The following is a 20,541-nucleotide window of genomic DNA, read 5'->3' as shown; positions in this document are numbered from 1 at the left end:
GGTCTCTTCAAATTAATTTTTGCAGAACAGGCTGTAGTGAAAAAATACTTAAGATGCACATTGCTGCAGTTGCCAATTAGTCATGTAAAGCTCACATGAAAACTAGCGGGGGGTGCAGCCACGGTTCTCCCTCTCATTTCCTTTACTCCTTCTTCTAAAGTACTTTTTGGCAACCAGCAGCTTGCTCTCATCACTTCACCTTGCAATGTCCGTCGACAGGTAGCAGTTGTTTGGCCTGGCTGGGTCACCAGCTGGCGGTGGCAATGTCCCGGTCCTCCCGAGGCCAGCTCTTTGATGAACTGCATTTCTGTGTAGGGGGACGAGCTGGCTCTAAAGGCAATGATCACTTGGGATATTTCAGTTTTTTCATACCAGTGGTTTCAAGGAATGCTGCCGGTCTCCCCTTGTCTCAGACATTTCATGGGCGATGAAGCAAGACAGGATATAAAAAAAGCAGGCAAGGGACTGTTAGCTGTGGTGTCTTTATGCATTTTACTTTGGCTGTTTACAAGCCTGTTTTGGGGTTGGGGGGTGTTCCTATATGTGATATAGTTGTGTATATTATTCCTGTATCTTTGCACTGCATCTTTTCAACCAAACTGAAATAGTGATATATCAAAAAGCAAAAATTTGCGTTTATACATTTAATGTCTGTATTCAGTGTAGCTGTTAAACCCACTTGCTATTTTGGGTTATAGACTGTTCATGAAGCACTGGAATGTCTGAGATATATATACAAGAAAGATGTGCCGGTTGTGGAACTATGCCAAGAATATAACAGCCTTTAAAGCTTCCACAAGTAATTAATAAGTAGCCCTAAGGAAAATTGTGAAAATCTTAAAAATAATATAAATTGTATGCAACATTGATTTACAAAAGCAGTTTAGTCGCATTCTCTCCTTTCCTCTCCCAAAGCCCTATCCAAGAATCATGCAAGTCATGCATGGTCAGGTTGGGAACTAGAGTGAACCTCCTCTCTTGGAATGCAGACAGTTAAGAAATGTGACAATATAATGGATTATGAAATTGTGAGACCAACATAGTCTTTCAAAATGTATTTTTTAAGGCATATGAAAGTGACCAGGTAAGTAGGCATGAAACTTGCAGAAGCATTTCTCAGTGAATTTCCATAACTTCACCATTGTCATGGATGAAACTTGGTGATGCTGGAAGTCAGGAAGGGACCCGCTGGCTGCTGTTTCCCGTAGTCTGTTGTGCAGCCTGCAGTGGGCTGTGGAAAGGTGGCTTGAATTATAGATTGCCTTGGAGTTTCCTTGGCATATGTCATACATTGTGTGAGTCTGTATCAGCGTCTCTGAAGAAGAAAAAAACATAATATATATTTTCAGGAGCATATGATACTCTCTATGTTAATGCATTTCATATTGCATGTGTGATCTGAGAGTCCAGCTTTTGAAATCCATGGCAGAGAAGTCATACTGGTAGTTGGTAACAAATGTTCTGTCATTTTTACTTTGCTGAGCAACTGCTCTTATTGCCATTACTAATACCAAGCAATAAATTTAGATTGCTTTTGACAATATTGCAATAATCAATATTTTCTCGTTTTTAGCACTCCTACTTTACTGTGCCTGACATCAGAGAGCTTCCTAGTATACCTGAAAATGTGAGTACTCTAGAGGACTGTCCACTTTAACATTTCTGTTTAATGTCAGTAGCAAAATAGATAGCAGTTGTTACCAGTGTTTGGCCTAGTAATAGACTGTATTCTGTAAAATATTGCTTGATGTTGAAATGAACCTTACGTGGTTAATTTATAATAATTATTGGGTGGAAAACATGTTGCTAACTGCAGAAGTGTATGAGTAACAGGCCTTTTGGAGTACAACATAACAGTAGAATTTAACGTTTGCCATTTTAATTAAGAAAAGATACCAAATGAAGAGGAAATTGACAGCGTAGTTATCTTAAGTAAGATATTTGTTTAAATAATATACAACTTTTATTATTATCACCACTCTGTTATTAATTACTGTTAACATTCCATGATTTCTGGGTTCTAATAAGTGAGGAAATTTAAAACACACATCTATAATTTTAGCCTTCTGAAAATTGGGAAAGAACAGTGGTTTGGTAACAGTCACTGATCATACAGTGAGCGCCTTCTGAAAGAATGAGAGACCAGCAGAAATGGTCCGTTTGTTAGATGGCTTTCTGAAAATGTCACGTGTACCTGGTTTCTTCAGGGCCACTTTTTCAGAGACTTCTTAAGCCTCACAGAGTTGTCTCGTGTGTGTTTCAGCATGCCTCAAACTTCCAGCCAAATGAGAGGTCTGTGGGAAGACAATGCTGGCATTTGCTTCTCTTAAATACTCTTTAATGTGCTCTGCTGTGTCTCTTAGCCAAATTTCTATGTCTGACATCTCCGTTTTCTTTCTTGAACGTTTTGCGGTCTGCCTTAGCACCATATACCTCAGTTTATGGCATGAGAGAAAGAAGAGGGAATCATCAAGACATTTCATCTCATTTGTGGATGATTTGTACAGTAGATAACATTTGGGGCTTTTTGTTTCTGTTTTAAAACATAGTTGCCAGCTTTCCTGTGTGGTAGACTTTTCATACTGACACGTATCCCGTCAGTAAATTTAATAGATGTGCTTTTTCTTCTAAGGTGCTTTATTTTTGAAGACATATGATACATTAGGAGTAATTAAAGAGTCCATTCCTGAATCTAAACCAGCTATCATATCCTTTCCTAATCCAGACAAGTTACTTGTTTACAGGGTTTATACTTTATGTTAATCTTTTTTGCGCTAATCATCTCAAACTGCAGCTGTTTTTGTTTGATAAGCCTCAGGTCAGCTGGAGAGCAAGGAAGGAAGTTTATGTCGATGTTGCAGGCTGGCAGATTGGAGGGCAGGGAGAAATGAGCTGGTAATGGTGAGGAGCCAGTGGCCGGGGTGAAAAGTAGATCATCTGCCTTGGGCCTGCTTTAACTGATAGGGGACAGCTTAGTAACACACCGCATGGAAAAGGCCTCGGGGAGTAGGGCTGTATTTATGCCCTGTGGATTACGTTCGCGGGTGATGTTCGCTGTATATTCAAGGGTCTGAGACAGCTTCCCAAAGCATTGGAGCAGGAGACGTGATGAATGTTCCTGAATCAAAGGCTGCTGTGAAAGCGGAGGCCTTGGACCAGAAGAGCTGGAAACCCTTGGAAAGCGGAACGCTCGGCCTTCGCAGGCCAGAGCGCCGAGTGATGGTAAAACCATCCTCTGTAACCCTGGGGTGGTGCGGACGGGCTCCCGGGGAACGGGGCGTTCCCACGGCGTCTCCTGCACAGGGATGCCGGGGTGAACCAGGGCTCCGCTGGGAATAAAAGGGGGAGAGCACTTCATTCAGTTAACAAATACATATGCCCATATATACATACCCACACACCCAAACTGAAAAAGCTAGGGCTCACTGAAAGAAAGAAAAATATTAAAAATCAAATCCATTGGTCTAACTGTTGTTGCTGTTGACTGTCTTCCATTTCTCAAACATTTCATTTGTTTATTTTTTTAATGAGTATTGTGTGATTTCTTATGAGGATTTTCTCTGTCAGTGCAACTTTCATGGAGAATTGTGGCATATTAGGGAATAATACAAGGACATTAAATGAGCATAAATCTTCATGGTTTTTAATCAAGTTTCCTGATTTATTAAAAATTCTACATATCGTATCAGTAATCACATATTAAACCCATATTAGCAAAAATTTTAGTAGTGCCGAACTTCGAAGTTGTATGCAATGATTAATGGAGAGCTGCACAGAACTCTATTTGGAACATTAACAAACTCCTTGGAACTGTCTGACTTTGTGTCAGATCAATATGTTTAATGAGCCCCGAAACCATTTAGCGTGGACGTTTTTATGTAACAGCTATGCATTCACTTCTTGAGAAGATTTAAGTTATATGAAAGATTAGTAAATGCGTTGTGACTTCAGAAGTAAATTGGGTTCATTGCCCTTTTAATTTCTGTATTTACACCATTTGATAAAGTGTATTGTCTTCACTATTTTGTTCTCCCAGACAGCAGCGCAGCATTGTACAGGAGTGTTTGCTGCATCCCAGGTTTCCGAACCCATGGCAGATTTTGGATGTGTGATATTTCAAAGAAAACAAACTTCTAAATAAGATAAGGGGGATTTCTAATAGGAGGATGGAGAAGGAATCATGACTTAATTCTATTGACCTGTTCGAATAGGAAATTTACTGAAGTCTTGTAAATGAAGCCGTTCAAGAGCGTAAAATAAGTGAACTATAATCTATATTATTATGTTTGAGATGCACTATTTGCAGAGGAGAGAGCTCGTTCGTTTGTTCCTTAAGTGAGAAATTCTTCTCACTGCAGAAGTACATGGTTTATTACTTTTTTTTATCTCAAAAGTCAGTGTGCATGTGCATTTACTGATATTGGATAGCAAATGACCAAATAGATAATTTGTCTAGGAATGGACTTTCAAAGGAGCATAAGGGAATTTTGTAGGACTCCTACTTGGTTTTGAAAGGAGTTGGGATACCTGTTCCCATATTTTATTTTGAAAATCCCACTTTTTACTCTCCCAAGAAAGGTTTAAATCCTAGGAAACAAAATACAACAATTATACTGCAAATTGGAACGCTTTCATTTGTATTTATTTAACTCATTCATGGTTTTGTCACTTACGAGACATGTCTTTCAAAATACATGTGTAAGTCCCAATTTCATCTTCAAAGATGACAGCTTTCTTATAAATAAAACTTAGAGCTAACACGTGAATTTCCTTAGTATCAATACATTACCATACAGCCCACATGCTTCCCAGGTGTCATTGGCAAATTTCTGAGAGCAGAGAAGACTAAAACCTTGTAAATCTTTCCTGCTGAAGGTACATTTGTGTGTCAAAGCCAGTATTTCTCTGCAATAAACTTGATGAAAGAATAATTGCAAATTGAGTCCCGGCATCTATTTGCCTCTTGCTAGTGGATCCTGTTGCCTTATAAACACATCCGTGCACACCCACCCACATCTACGGATTCAGGCAGAATATAGGGATTATGTGCTCCTTTTGCCATGCCCCTAATTTGGTGGCATCAAAGGGAGTTCACTGCTACTTAAAAATTCTTTCAGTTCACACTATTTGCAGTAATTGTGTCGTCATCCTCTGTGTTTTGGCGTCGTGGAAAGATGGGTGAGAGGGGGAAGAAGAGTCGTAGAGAAGACAGCTTATGTTTAGACAAAAATATCATGCTAATCAGCACAGATGGGATGAGAAATACAGAAAAAGTACATGATAGTTTAATAGGTTTTTGGCAAAATGTGTTGGCTTTTTTTTTTTTCTTTCTTTGACTATACCTGTCTGTGGCTACAGCTTTTCTGTAACAAAGACCTGAATGATTGTTTTATATTAACATGTTTGAAGCTAACCATAATGAGCTTAGTTCTTACCTATCTATATACTGGTACAGAAATCTTCCAAAGACAATGCTTAATTTTTCTGTAGTTCTTTGTGTTTGGATGGCAAGCTGTGGAACATATTTTTGCACAGTATGAAGCATCTTGGCAGACTTTTCAGGCCAAGTATTGGTGGTTTTAGAGTTATCTTTGGATCTGTCAAAAGTGCTAATAGGCTTTGTTGAGCTTCTTTAAGTTTCTAAATCGTATTTGCTTTTTGCTTTTCTGCACTTTTTTATTTAACGATGATTAAGATTGCACTTGAATTCATGACTAATCTAATTTTGCTCTAAAAAGCTCATGTGCTTTTTGTATAAGACTGTCTTTATCATAGCAACCCTTTCATATCTGTAAGAAGCTATTTGGAAACAAATTCCCTAATTCAGCGTTTTTTGGGGTGGATTACCTTTCCCTCCACCACCTCCTTTTATTTTTTTTTTTAAATTTCTATGTTTTAAGAAGCAAAAATATCCTCTACAAAGAAAAATCCTTTTTTATTTCCCTTGCACTATAAAAACCCCTCGTAACAATACATTTTGATCAAGTTACCTAGATGGTGACTTTCTAGTTTTGATAGTAAAGATCTTAGGATCACGTTCCGCTGTTTATTGGAAGACAGTTATTTAAGAAATGATGCCTGGTTCATGGCACTGCAGCATGTGCCCAGGGCAATCCCGTCGGTAATGGTGACTGGATAATGTTGCCGGCTGACGGGATGAAGTGGCCATAGTATAGCCGCAAGAGTGGCCTCTTGTGCTGCTTGCTCTCTTTTCTCTTTTGAATTTCAGTTATTTACAGTAATTTTTACATAGGTACTTTTTAATAACCTGAACAGCAAAAGCGTGGAAGAAACCTGTGTTGCCTAGGGAGTGTATATAAAGTTTCGGTGGTGTTACTTGCTTGTGTCTTGGTCTTTCTATCTATATTTTAAAGGCGAATGTGCTTTGCTTACAATGTTCTTCTACTGCAATTAATTGTCTTTGTACTACATAAACATACTGATGACTCAAGTAAAACTAGATGTTTGAATCCTGCCTCTTCATCAGAGATGGGCATCCCTGGAAGTTTTGGGAGAGAGAGAATTCTCTGTGTCCTTCCTCAGCTTCCCCAGCCCCCCAGGGAAGTGCTTTCTGCCCCCCCTCAAGGGGAAGCGTGTGTCTGAGCACATGAAGTGAGGAGTTCGGACAACCCGTGTGACTGGTTTCAGCCTCTGTTAACTAGAAATACACATGGGCATTTATCAGAGCTGTTCTGGCATAGACTGACCTTACATTTGAATTTGTCTTATTAGAATTGTCCTCTAAGAGACTGGTTTTGTTCTGGGGTTGTGAGATTCTTTTGGTACTTTATCAGGGAGCTTTGAAGTTTCCATAAGAGTGACAGAACGTATTTTTTTCGCAGAGAAGTATCTTGCATTTAAGAAGCTGTATGTGAAACATCATCAATTTCATTATTCCAAGACGTGGCTTCCCAAATGTTAGGGGAAAGATGTTGCAATTAGAAAGTACTCTGACATAAGATGACATACTGCTTTCTTTCATTCAGCTGTGTACTGGATGTAGCGTTAATAGGAAGATGAAATCTAGTTGTTGGGTTTTTTTTGTTAAGGACGCTCGTTTTTGTAATATCATGAATCAAAAATTATTTTCTTTCTTCCCAGAGAAACCTGACCGAGTATTTTGTAGCAGTTGATGTCAACAACATGCTGCATCTCTATGCCAGTATGCTGTATGAACGCCGCATCCTCATTTGTTGTAGTAAGCTGAGCACTGTAAGTAAAATGCAGAATAATTTCTTCTATTCACAGTTCCTTTTAAAAAATGACAGTCATATATAGGAAACAACCTGACGATCTCCAAGTCCCCCTTCCCACCTCAGCTCTGCAACCTCAACTCAATTCTGTGGTTCTATGTGATGATTTTACCCAACTTATGTTGGCCTCTAACATTCAAATGAAAAAGGGTGTTTTGGATACAGGAATTCTTGGGGTTGTTTGGCACATAAATGTACAAACATTTATGCCATAGTGAAGTCCCTTTTTCATAATTTACTTCACAGTAAAAAAAATAGATAAATGATGCTGTCAAACGCGTGTTCCAGTGACATTTCTGGATGGACTGAAGGAGTGGGCTAAAGTACGTTGACAATGCACAGTTTTGCAGTTGTGTTTGATAAGGTGTAGTCTTAGTGCTACTTAGGCTCCATCAAGGGTCTGAGAGATGAAAGCTACTGAATGCTCTGGAGTACTCTCTTCTAAAAATGGCTGGACATCAAAACAAGCACACAGCTTGATTTAGTTCAAAGTTTTGTGTTGTGCATTTCAAGGTTTATCAGTCAATAAGATTGTGATTTTTTTTTTTTTATAAAAGAAAATGTTAAGTTTTCATTCTGCTTGCTCTGTAAATGGGTATTGATTGCTTTCCTTTATGAATGATGAGCGTGAGATGGTTTAACTGATTTTGCTTTCTAGTGCTATGGACTAAGTACTTGAGCGGTCCTTTCTGAAACAGAAGCTTCCATTTCCATTTTGTGTGGTACGAACTAGTCTCTTACTCGTGACCATGACCTGCTTTGTGTTTGAGATTCATGGCATTGTAAATACTATGGCAGGCTGAAATTACATACATCCAATCACGTAAGAATGGCCTGTCAATACAGGGCAGAAAAATAAAAGCGTAAGTCTTCATATTTAATCTCAGAATAACTATTACGATATTGTTTTGAAATGAAGTGAAGCTAGGAGAGTTAGAATCATCTCTGGGACCTATTAATAATTATTAAATGTTTACAATCAATCCCACATTTAACCAAAAGAATTTAAGTATTAGAACGTTTACTATCATAGAAAACTTGTAAAATCTTAACTCTTATATCCGCCACGTGTTCTGTGTCCTCCCTACTAAAATAAGGAAAAATACATCCAGGCCTTGTAAATGAATAAAATGAGAGAGAGAGGCGTTTATTTCAGAAACCTAAAGAAAGAAAAGAATAGTAAATTATCAGAGAGGAGGAAAGAAGGGAACGGCTATCCAAACTATTTCAAAATTTGTGTGGTTGGTTGGTTTAATCTCTCCCTTTGTGACAGAGCCTGGGAAGAAGAATTACTTACCTGTCACTTTGCCTTCCTTAATGAGCCATTTCACAAGTGGGGTTGTGTTTTCTTTCCCATCTTTCTGCTCTTTCTCTTCCTTTTGCCTCTGTCCAAGATAAAAGCGTGTCTGGTTCTTCGGTAGGGAGGGGTATTCATACTGTGTGTTCTTATCTTACAACTTTATATATAAACTGCTCCAAGATTGGAGTGACAGTGTAAGACAGGTTTGAAGTGCTGGGCCGGAGCCAGCGATTCCTCGCCCGCACGCTCCGCTCTGCGTGTTCCAGCAGTAGGAACAAGCTGCATTATTTTATTTCAAACTGTGCTCAGCGGAAGCCAAGACCTTGTAACTGGAAACGTACCAAACTGCGAATTCTCAAAGTAAAGTGAGGGTGGTGTGGTGGTGAGGGAGATTGGTTTCTTTGTTTTTATTTTTTAGTTTTTTAACAAAAAAGTGGAAGGGACCTGTTCACGGTTAATTTCTTTTAGCTTTGAGAGACATGGCACGCTTCATACCTAAGGCTTGAATTTAATATCAGGTAAGAGAGAGAAAAGTAAACGGTCCTGGATAGAAAGTCTTCTATGGTGGAATGAATTCTGTGCTATAATACGTCATATCAAATTCAAATTTTGATTTGAAATATCCTTAATATAGTTAAGTTGAATAAGATTTAGAGGTAACTGAATGAGGCTGGTTTTTAGCTATTTTATAAACCACGTGTACTGAACCTATGGAAGAGTTATTGCTGTTTTCTTGGATTTTTTTTTCTTTTTCTCCTACAAAAGATAATTTCTTAAAATGTTAAAGCAATTATTTGTGTTAAATTGTGTTCACATATTCTGTGAACTAACTATTTATGAAAAGCCAGATATGAACCAAAATGCATAAACCCCCCTGTGCTTGGCAAAAGCCCACCCGCTGGTGGGAGCATGCTGTCGCAAAACTGGAACTGAAGAGTTTTCCTTGGATCCAGGATCCTCTTTTCCATCAGAACTTGCTCCCGCAGCCCTGCCTCAGCAAGGTGTGTTCACTGCTTCTGGTAAGGGCAACGGCAGGTTGTCTCTCGTTACAAAAAGGTGGTTTACCTGAAGCCTGGTGACTCTTAAGAGACTTAGGCTTGTGAATTTCTGTGATGTTTCTGTTTGGCTCCATTGTACTGAGGTGAATTTCATTATCTAATTTTTCTGTTATTTTTTGAGTGTTAGTACAAAGCAAAACATACCATTCTGACATGGCTGTTCTTCTGTTGCTGGGAGTTGAGAGCTTGCTGTGTCACTTCTTCCACGTCACGGAAAGCTCTGACACGCAACTTCTTATTCCATGGCTGGTTCCTGATGTGGAAAGACACCGTGTGATTAAGACCTGTCACCAAATGGCCTTGTGATGCAACGTAGCCAAGAACTTGCGCAGTTCTTGTTCTACAACAGTTTTGTAATTCCCGTTTGGAGCGTGCAAGCCCTTCCAGCCCAAAAGCTCTGTTATTGTCTTTGTCACCTGCCAGTGAAGGGTGGGACCCATAGACAGCCTGTGCAACAGCCCTGCTTTCACTGCTTGACTCTTCTGTAGCTCAGCTTAAGCTGTCTGCTTTGGTTTTAGTCCTGAGTAATGCAGAAAAATGACCTTACAAACAAGTAAAAGTGGTCATTTTTCCCAGTATATATTGCACGTTTGTAGCCATGTACTGCTTCTGTAAAACCGTGCTGTGTGCGTGCATCAGGAGAGGGAGTGAAACGCACTGGAAAATGGCCTGTTGTAACTCAACACCAGTTTATAACTTTTACATGTGTGGCAAAATCCCATTGATTAAATTTCCTCAAATGAGGCTGTTAGAGTATTAAATACAAAACTGCGAAAACTGAATTAGTGAATCAGTATCTTTCTGACATAGCTGGTTTTTTTACGTTCTCTAGCAACAGCTGCAGGAGGCTGAGGTAGTGGAACTAATCTTATTTCAAAATGCTGGATTCCTATAGTTTTGACAGTTGGGCATTTCTCAGGCTGCCTTATTATTAAGTGCTTGTTTTCTGTGTGGCAATCACTAATCAGGTGAGGTCTCCAGCAAATATGCTATTTCTTTTTTATGAGCCCTTATCTTGGCAGAGTTGAAGGACAGTACTGGTGCTTACCCATGGTAGTACGTTATTTGAATTCATGCCAGATAGCAAGGTGGGAGTACAGCTCAAAAATAAGTGACAGGTTCTGCTCAGATATCTGCAGTGTTGAGCATTATGTCTGTTTAATCTTTTCTTGCTGAGTTTTAAAACCAATGGGAGGGGGGCTTGGATGGGGCTTCCTTGGATTACTGAGTTCATTCCTCTACAGCGGCAGCCATGTGATAAAATAATGCGAGGAAATAATCCATTTGATCCTCATAGAAGCATTTTTTTAAGTAAGAATTAAATTTTTAAACAGTATTTTTTCCAGACATCTCTTTGATTTGGAGAACAGAAACAGAAAACATAAAGGATTTAGGAACACAGAGGAAAAACTACAGTGGGAAAGCATGCCCTTTTTTCTGCTGCGTATTTTGGAACTAGGCTATGCCTTTCGTCTAATCTGTGAGAGAGGAGCATCTGCTACAGTAGGAATAATATAAAGATAAATTGAAATATAATGGGATAGGGATAAATCTTTAGTGTTTTGTGAGTCATAAAATAAATTCAAGATTTTGGAGCTTCTAACTTTTGCTTTAATTAGTGTCCCAACATACTAATATTTCCGTCCCATATGGATCATAAAATAATGTTCACCTGCTAATAAGGAGCTTTCTTCATGAGAAAGACTGAACAGGTACTTGTTCAGATACTTGCAGGTACTTGTTCAGATACTTGCTGTACCCTGGCTGCTTCCTTAAGATGGTGGTTCAAATGTAGCTTAAATTCTTGCATATTCTCACTTACGGAAACACGTTATCAGCACTGGGATGCTTCTGAGCTTTGTGGACCCTCTTGTTAGCAAAGCTTCATTTGGCAAGTGTCATAAAGTGAGGAGTGACCGTGGAGCTTTCATGGGGGACAGAAGCGAAAATCTAAGGGATATTAAAAGAGGGTCAGACGAGGCTGTGCCTCCAGATTTTATCAGTATTTCTTGAGAGAGTTTAATGAAATTGTGGAGCTAATGAAGTGGGTGTTAAGATGAATAGAGATGAAACAGTACTATTCGTGCAGATGAATGTCACTAAACCATGAAATTTTTTGGCCAAATTATCTACGGTTCAGTATGGTAGAGAATTGGTAAAGAAGGTAGGCCAAGAGTTGGACATAATAGAAAAGATAGAAACCAGGGATGCAAAGAGATCCCAGTAGTAAGTGGGACAACACTGTGTAGAGAAGCTTCATTGCTGCACGCCAAAATGCAGCTGCTGAGCTCTGAAAGAAGTAAGATCAAAATAGATTCTGTAAAAAGAAACACAAGAAGAGAGATTAATCTGAAGAACAAGATCTGATTTCAGAAATTTATATTTGGAGTTGAAAGTCAGGTGTGACAGCGTTCCCTCTTAAAGAAACTACAGTTTTTTGAGCTCTATTCCTATGAAAAAACTTGAAACCTGCCACAATGAGGAGGAGAACTACTGAATGCATAAGCAAAGGCTACTGGGGAAGAGTAAATACGACCTTTGCAAAAGAAATCCGTCTCTCGAATCTTAAAAATCTCTAAAAATCTAAGTAAGATTGAACAAGGTTGAATTCTTCAAAGCTATTAAAGAAATTTTCATGGCATTAGGAGAGTTTGAACCTGTATTTGGCCAGTAAACAACTGGCTAAAAGGTTGAGTGGAAAAGTGGTGAGAAAAGTTATCAGTATTGCTAATATGGGAAGTTGCTAAGCAGTCCAGCAGTGCTCTACTCTGGAACATGTTCAATGCCTTCATGAGAACCAGTTTTTAAAAAAGGGAGAAAATGTTGTAGCAGTCGTTTTGATGCATAGCATGGATAAATATAAAATACTGCTTCTGGGAAGGAAACACTTCTAACTGTGTAAGCAGTCATGGTCTGAATAACTGAAGTAATAATTACCACTCGGAAAGAGATACTGGAGGTTTTTTTTAAAAAAGAGAGAGAGATCGATCTATGAAAATGCCAGCTTATTACTCAGTTGAAGGCTTAGAAGCCAAGAAATTATTATGAAGAGAATAGAGAACAAAAAAGAGGGCATACTGCCACTCGATATGTTCATGGCTTGCCCACATTGTGAATATTTCATGAGTCCTTATCTACTCCAAATAAAAAATGATAAAGTAAAACGGTGAAAAGTACAGAGAAGGGTAACAACAGGAAGCAAATATACAAAATAATCTCTCAATTAGGGAAAGCAGAGTAGGTTGGAGCTCTTCACTCAGCCTGGGAAAGATACTAAGCAGGTAGGGAACTTGATAGAGAGATAGAAAATCATGTGTGGCCCTTAGGAGATGATTTTTATATTTATTGTCTCAAAATATGCAAACCTCAGAGCACACATTAAAGCTGAGAGGGAACAGGCTTCAAATGAAGAGATGGGGCAGCACTTTTCAAAGTATTTGAATTCATTGGCACGTGAAGTGTGAGCTGCGAGCTGGGAGGAATGAGAAAATGGGAAATACCAATTTTATTTATGAATGTGTTGATCCGTGGTTTTAGCAATTTGTGTTGACCACTGTTGGGCAGAATGCAGGGAGACAAGGGGTTTTGATCTGGCTCAGTAGGCCGTTCTTTTTCTTAGGTTGGCAGGGAGGATTGGAACTCAAAAACATTATTAAATGGGTAGTTGGTTGCCTAGCCAGCACCTTTACATCATGATTACGTGGTTGTGTCATGGTTTCACAACATCCAGCTGGTGTAGTTTGCTCTCCTGTAGCCATGCTGCACCTAATTATGCTTGTAGCAAATATAAATCCTAGCACTACTATATCCACTAAGTCAGAGAGACTCCTCAGAGATGGGGGGGGGAAAGCTTAAAATTCCAGCTTTCCAACTTGAGGAGTTTTATGTCTGAAATTTTTGTCATTAAAATCTTGTATAGGTTTACACCTGGCATACTGGGTCTTAGGTTCTAAATGATTTTTAAAAATCTGTGTCTGTTTTGAGTTGTAAATTGCAAAGCGTATTGTGGTTCATCTTTATAGTCACTTTTCTATTTTTGAAAAACGCCTGCTTGCAAAGCTCATACCTCACTGTGGATCTTCCATGAACCACGCTGCACAGAAGCACAGTGATTCTCCCCAAAAAATCCACGTTCCTTGGTGCATTCTCATTGCTTATCCAGATCTGTATTATTCAGAGGCTTAAAAATAACACATGAAACATGTGCCTGTCTTCTGTCTTCTTGCCTAATGACCTGCATTTTAATCAGAAAACCAAGTTCTTTTACTTACAGAAACTGCATTGGAATTACAGAAAGGCTTTGGCATCGAACATAAGCCAAACTCCATCCAGAGCTGTAGCTGATTTTCCCTGACACAGAGCCTTAAGAGACTGTATTGGCTCATTGAGACCATTTTCTTTACCAGTTGTGGGTTCCCTATGAAGAGTTATATAATTCAGTAGTCTGTCTTAATGGAAATTAATAATAATGAGGGTCATCTGTTTTTTTTGTTAAGGTTACACTGCATCTAAATGAATTAGGATTAATGTCACAATTCGTCTTTGCTTAGTTTCATCTCACACAACTTCAGGCCACCACAAGCACCTCAGCCCTTTAGAATTTGTCTTTTCGGTATTTGTAGGCAGTGTTCTCCCTCCTTCCTATTGTCCGGAGAAGCATTGTATGCTTGATTTCGTCCTACCTTCATGTAACTGGCAGGCTTTTGGGGAGTATTGTTTTCAAAATGTGTCTCAAGTGGAACACGGTGTAGCACTTGCGCTAGGTATCATTTGAGATTAAAAGACACTCTAAACTGCGCAACACTGTCAGGGTGGCTGTGATTGCCTGTCACCTCGTAGTCTTTTCCTTGTCTCTGTCTATTTGTATGAGTGCTCTGATTTATTTATTTATTTATTTTCTGTTTTCCCAAGTGTGTGTATGTGTGTTTGTATCTTCTTCTTATGGTATTTTCACTATAGCTTTTGCTGAGATTTCCTTAATGAGGATTACCACCTTCTCCATTTTAATATCCTTAGTGAATGTGACAAATATCCTACTTATCTTCTTTTCCAAATTATGAATCATGGCTTGAAATAGGATTGAGAGACATAATTTCCTCCAAAGCTCTGCAAGGATTCTCCCCACGGCCTGACTGGCACTTGTGTTTGCTATTTGTGATCATTTTCATTCAGTACCTGCCAACATCAAAACTATTTGGAATGAGTTTTTAAACATATAAGTGCGAATTTTAATGGATCACACGATTTGGTGAAGGGCAGTTAGATAAAAATCCCTTTTAAATAATAAAAATTTAGTCACTGTGTTTAGTATGATATATTCTCAAGAAAGGTATGTCACTCGTATTGCATCTTCCTGAGCTCAAATATTTTTCCAGTTTGTGTTATAATTTCAATGCAGTTTTATGATATTTAATGGATGGTAGTTACCGGGATTGGGGCATTTACGTTTGCTATTTTTTAGTTCCCTTTGTGTTTTCATTTCCATGTTTCTGTTGCTTTATAGAACGCTGGGTGTTCTTTTCGGGACTTGTTTGTTGAATGAATCATGTTCTCAGCTGTTTACAAAGTCAGTCAAATGACGACCACCATAAACCAGTCATGCTTCACCCGCCAATACCCTTTTTTTTTTTTTAACAAGAGCACCGTATATTTTGTAATAAAGCATGTTGATATGAAAGCAGAATTGATTCTTTTTTCCTTCTAGCTTTACCTTTTTAAGCTTGGTTTCTGTCTTATTTATGATCCTGTTTTAATATGTGTTTTTCAGTTAACTGCCTGCATTCATGGGTCTGCAGCTATGCTCTACCCGATGTTCTGGCAGCATGTTTACATTCCTGTTCTGCCCCCGCATCTATTGGACTACTGCTGGTAAGGCTATATATATGTGTGTATGTATATATATTATCTATATGTATATATATATCATTCGATTCACAGCAGTTTTCACATTTATGCATAGTAAGTCTTAAGTCCTCTTATGATGCAACTGTTATTCTAAAAATACATAGGCATATTAAGGAAGCAATCAACCTAGTAAGTAAAAATTTTATTTTCATGGCAAGATATAGTTGTCTATCAGTATGTTGAAATACTCTAATATGAGTGGTTACTACGGAACACTGAAACTTAGATGTTGTGTAATTAAATTGTATTTTCAGCATATCCATGTTAAATATTAAAATTCGAATTAAGACTCCAACAGTAGAGGATACAATGGAGAAGATACTCTCATTTTTCTGCTTTCCTGAACTTCTGCTGGGGGTGGAGAGGAAGCTATTTGTTTTCACGTGATGATCTTTTATTATCAGTGTGTGTTTAGAACATTATTATTTACCTTATTTAGGGGAATGAATATAAATCTTTCAAAAACTTAGTTATTATCACGATGTGACAAACTTTGGCAACCTCATATAATGTCAAAGCTGGCCCTGTTTTGACCAGGAGCTTGGACCAGTTCCCTCCAGAGGTTCATTCCAGCCTGTTCTGTGCCTCCAGCCGGCCCAGGGAGCTCCTGGGTCCCTGCTGGGCTCCAGCCTCGCGTGCCGCAGGACCCGTGTCTTAGCAGTTCAGAAGCCTGTCTGCAGAGCCCCGCAAATAGTCTCCCAGTTTCTACTTTCTTTTCTAGTGCAAAGTCAGACAGTTGAGCCTGGTCATCCAGAACATCATCTCTCCCGTTTGCTGTGCACAGGAATGGTGAACAAGCGCTCTGACTAATTAACAAAGAGGAAGTTCAAGATGCTGCTGCTGCTTTTAGTTGCTCAGCTGCCAGCTACTGCATCCCACGCTCGCTTTGTGTGACTTGCCCTTGGTTTTTAATTCCCTCTGTGCGCAGCAGGGAGATGAATTTTGCCCAGGAGAGTGGCCTTACCTTAGGCTTCCTAGAGAAGTTAAACTTTCAAGGCCTCTTGGAGAGTTAATGGAGTTGTTGCCTGGGCACACAGGGATGGGATTAGTAAGGCCAAAGCTTGGCTGGAGTTAAACTGAGCGATATGAAGGGTAACAAGAGGCTTCTACGGGCTTGGAAGTTGAAGGAAAGCACCAGGGAAATGTGGACCTGCTGCCACGTGGTCACGTAGTCAAGTGGCAAAGGGCACAGGAACGGCTGAGGGACTCAATGCCTTTGTCTTTCTGCAAGCTCTGCTGGCCGGCGAGGGGGTTTGTGGGAGCGCGGTGCTTAATGTGCTTTTGGGGATGATCTGAAAACGTGGGAACAGCCTCCCTCTGCCCCTGAACATTTTAAAAAGTCCATCTCAGTAAAAAGCAAACTTAAACTTTATGTGTCATCCAGTACTGTATTTTAAGTGTGACTTTTAGTGTAGAGGTTGGCTGGTTGTTTTTGTTGGTTTTTGTTTTGTTTTTTTTTAATAGTGTGTTTTGCGTGACGTTTTCTTTGCATTTAAGCAAGAGTAAGGAACTAGCAGGGATAACGAGCATTTTTAAGTGAAGTGCTAGGAACTGAAACGTGTAGGTTTAAAGGAAGCTTGTTCCTCTGTAGATGATTTAAATGTTAAGTATGTGCCTATGTCGAGGATACACTGAACGGAATCTAAAAACTATTATCTCCTGTAGAAATGAACCTTCAATTTACTCACTGCACAGGAAGGGCAGGTTCTAGTCATTTGCACTGCCAGCAGGTGCCCTTTCTCTGCATAATGGGCTTCGCATCTGTAATTAACACATGAAGGCTGCTGCTGCCAGTTTTTCTTCAGGTACATGCTGCTAGGAGTTTTCAGGACAAGGATGTGGACCACAAGAGGCTTTTACGCTGGGTTTGAAGATTAGGTATTCATCGACTTTCTGACAAAGCCATGTTAAAAGGGGCAAAGTCCAGAGCCCGCAGTTGGGAGCAGGAGTGTGCAAAAAGCAAGCACTTGGGCAGCGTACCCGAGGAAATAAAGACACAAGTCATTGAGCTCTACTGAATGAATTCTTTCATGGCGTAACACCTTGTCCCTGTAACGAATGAGCCAGCTAGTGTGTGAAAAGTATGATTTGAAAATGTATAATTATTAGGCAGATCATAATTGCATGCTCACAAATACAATAACTGATTACCGTAGCCAGATATGAACTTTAATTGGAGTGGTAGCTACACACACTGCAATTATTTGAATAAGTCAATTTAGCAACAATTTATGTGCCAGAAATATATTTCTCAAAATAGATTTTATCTATTTTGTAACCATGTGAATTTAGAGAGGTCATTTTTGCCTAGGAGGACTGAGAAATCAGCTCTGTGCTGTCTGCTTTAAGGCGGTATTATTGCTTATTGATGTCTGCCTCTTACGGGAAATGACCTAAGATTATTTAAAATAAAAGGATTTAATTTAATTTTAATTATTGTCTGGCTATTTCTTTTGCAAATGTGACATAAGAGTTTTAAAGACCTGAAATGGAAACAAAAGTTAAAGTAATGGGAATTCTTCAGTTCTCATGAATACAAAATACCACGTTCGTTCAGTTGACTGTGGCCATTTATTGCCTGTGCTGGGTGGTGCTTTTGAATCTTCTCCTGCTCTTTGCGAAAATCACAGAAGGGTGTATAGACGGTATTACTCGTCATCTTTGAAAGTTGTTGAAAAAAGTATGTTCCACCTGTGATTATTTGCTTTTAATTGTTTGAGTTGCAGTGGAAACTTTCCTATAAAGGAAACTTTTAAGGTCCTGACTGATAGACTGCCAGCTCCATGGTTGTGAAATTTGAAATGTGGTGTAGTTTCTGGGAAGGGGGACACAAGAGCTATTGGATCTTTCCAGAGCTACAGAGAGGTAGAATAGCGCTTTCTGCAGAGAGCAAACAGGTAGGAACTCTCCTCCTGCCACTTGAAGATCCTTTTGGCCCACGGGGTATTGTTACAGGTGAACGGCAGCTCTACCACAAACATGCTCAATGTGAATCCGTTTCACTGACATTGTTAAAGCTCATGTGTTTTCTGCAGTGTTTTGTCCTTTATTAGCATTTTACACCAAGTACTTTCTAAACACTGTGGTTTCTCATTTTTTCAATCTGCTCTTTGCTAATTTTTTTACCTTATGATGTGGAAGGGGGGGATTTTTCCTCCAATTTCCCTCTTGAAAGGATTTTTTTAAACTTAGTATTTACGTTCACCTGCATTCCTCATTCATGTCCTTCACCCCAGAACTGAAAAAGCCAAAGGCTTGTATCTTCCAAATGCCTGTTCTCGATACGCTTGCTCTTTGTGTCAGGGATGCTGACGCAGTGATAGTGGTGTAGTACCATGTACGTGTATCCGGAAATGCTTCAGTCAGTTGATCTCTATCATTTAGATTAATTGAGGGCTGGGGGAGGAGGAGAAGAAAGGGGAAGAATGCTATCCTTTATTTTTATTTTTTAATTAGGTACCATTCTTTGGTATATTTTCAGCCCAGGGAAAGACTCTGGGTGGAGGTGACTAGAAATTGGTGGGAATCCTATCATTGGATTTCACACCTTAATGCACAATTGCTTGTTCCTTTGAATACAGTACAACAGAGGAAACATAGGAAGTACTGCTGGTTGGAGGGTTTTTTGGTTTTGTTTGTTTGTTTGTTTTGGGTTTGGGTTTTTTTTGTTGGGTTTTTTTTTTGTTTTTTTAAAACTACATGCCAGCAGGTGCCAAAAGTACTGGTTTAATGAGATACTGCCACCAGGCATCAGTGGCCAAGCACATACAACTGCTTAAATTTGGCCAGATCTTGTCCGTCTATTTTGGTGTTGGGAATTTAAACATTTCTTGACATAAAAGAAACAGCCTATTAATTTTTCCTCACTACTTCTTCCAGTTTGTTTTTCATGTGGCATAAAAACACTCCCACTGTGTCTGTTTTCTTCCTTTTTGCTCTCAGTGTCTGTGTTTAAAATTAGCCTGTAAGGAAAGCCTGTCTTTGCTGACCTGGTAACACAGCTTAGTGTGTTCTCTAAGTCCCAGAGCATTGTCACTCAGGTTATTCTGTGGGCTTTTAGCAGAAGCAACAGTATATTTTCTAGGGTGATTAAAACAGGCTTTTATATTAGATAGACTGCTAAGCAGCCAGCATTAATATATTCTGAGAGCCACCTTCTTAGAGCACCCTGGCAGAGCTGCTGAACAAACGTTTCTGTTGGTGGAGTTTTCCCTTTCTCCAGGAGTTTCTTTAACTCCCTTTCTCCCATTTTCTAAATCTGCATATAGTTCAATATGCTCCGTTAAGTAGGTGGAGGGGGTAAGCGGAGAGCGAGTACTCCTGCTGCTCGGGAAACAATGATGCCTCCGTCTTCAGCCTCTTGGTAGGCATTTCGATTTAGCCCGGTACATCTGTGCACTCACTAAAAGCTCTTGTAGTTGCTCTTCTGGTTTCCTTGCTGTGTGTTTTCTCCATCATTCCAATTTATGCAGTCAAGTTTCTAATTTGCATCAATTACCCCAATAAATTTTGGATTGAATTCGGTTGCATTTCAATGAATGATCTGAAGAGAAATCAGGAGACTACCTTAGAGAGTCAAGTCGTGCTGGCGTTGAGAGAGCGACACGTTACGTTGGTATTTGTGTATCAAGACATGAACGTAGTAATCATGATCTAATCAATTTTTCTGGAACAATGAAGGAAAATGGTACAAATCCCCGTGTAGCTGTAAACTATGAACCTCTCTGAGATTCTTGGGTTTTACATTACTTTTTCTGGTGAATTGCAGTATTTTTTAAGCATGGGTTTTTTCACTTAGGAGGAAATGTCCCTCTATTTCACCTGCTTCTCTTCCAATTAGTAGTTGCCTACCTCTTGGGAGCATAATTAAGAGGTCTCTAGTTAGCCTAAGGAAACGAATTAAAGAAATTGTAAAAATGCAACTGTAATAAATGGGCAATATATAGCCATTAAGTCCACAATATCCATATTCATGCTTATGCATTGCTACTTTAATGATTTGATATTTACCTATGTAACTCATTTG

At 39.2% G+C, this 20,541-nt stretch overlaps 1 protein-coding gene across 10 annotated transcripts in view; it reads left to right on the top strand.

The window, feature by feature from the left end:
* Nucleotides 1-20,541, top strand: part of DENND1A (DENN domain containing 1A) — a 206,067-nt gene that overhangs the window by 89,612 nt on the left and 95,914 nt on the right. For all 10 annotated transcript variants that reach the window (XR_008469271.1, XM_054220418.1, XM_054220423.1 and 7 more), the window contains exons 8-10: nt 1,574-1,627; nt 7,102-7,212; nt 15,379-15,479. Coding sequence is in view for 9 of the 10 variants with exons in the window: in XM_054220418.1 (XP_054076393.1) it covers nt 1,574-1,627; nt 7,102-7,212; nt 15,379-15,479 (266 nt within the window). In the remaining variant the exon portion in view is untranslated. The remainder of the gene's footprint in view (nt 1-1,573; nt 1,628-7,101; nt 7,213-15,378; nt 15,480-20,541) is intronic.

This window comes from Rissa tridactyla, chromosome 14, assembly GCF_028500815.1.
Source record: "Rissa tridactyla isolate bRisTri1 chromosome 14, bRisTri1.patW.cur.20221130, whole genome shotgun sequence".
In the NCBI taxonomy this organism is placed as follows: domain Eukaryota; kingdom Metazoa; phylum Chordata; class Aves; order Charadriiformes; family Laridae; genus Rissa; species Rissa tridactyla.
The sequence above is the reverse complement of the archived record's forward strand: the minus strand, read 5'-3'. Positions and strand labels throughout refer to the sequence as shown.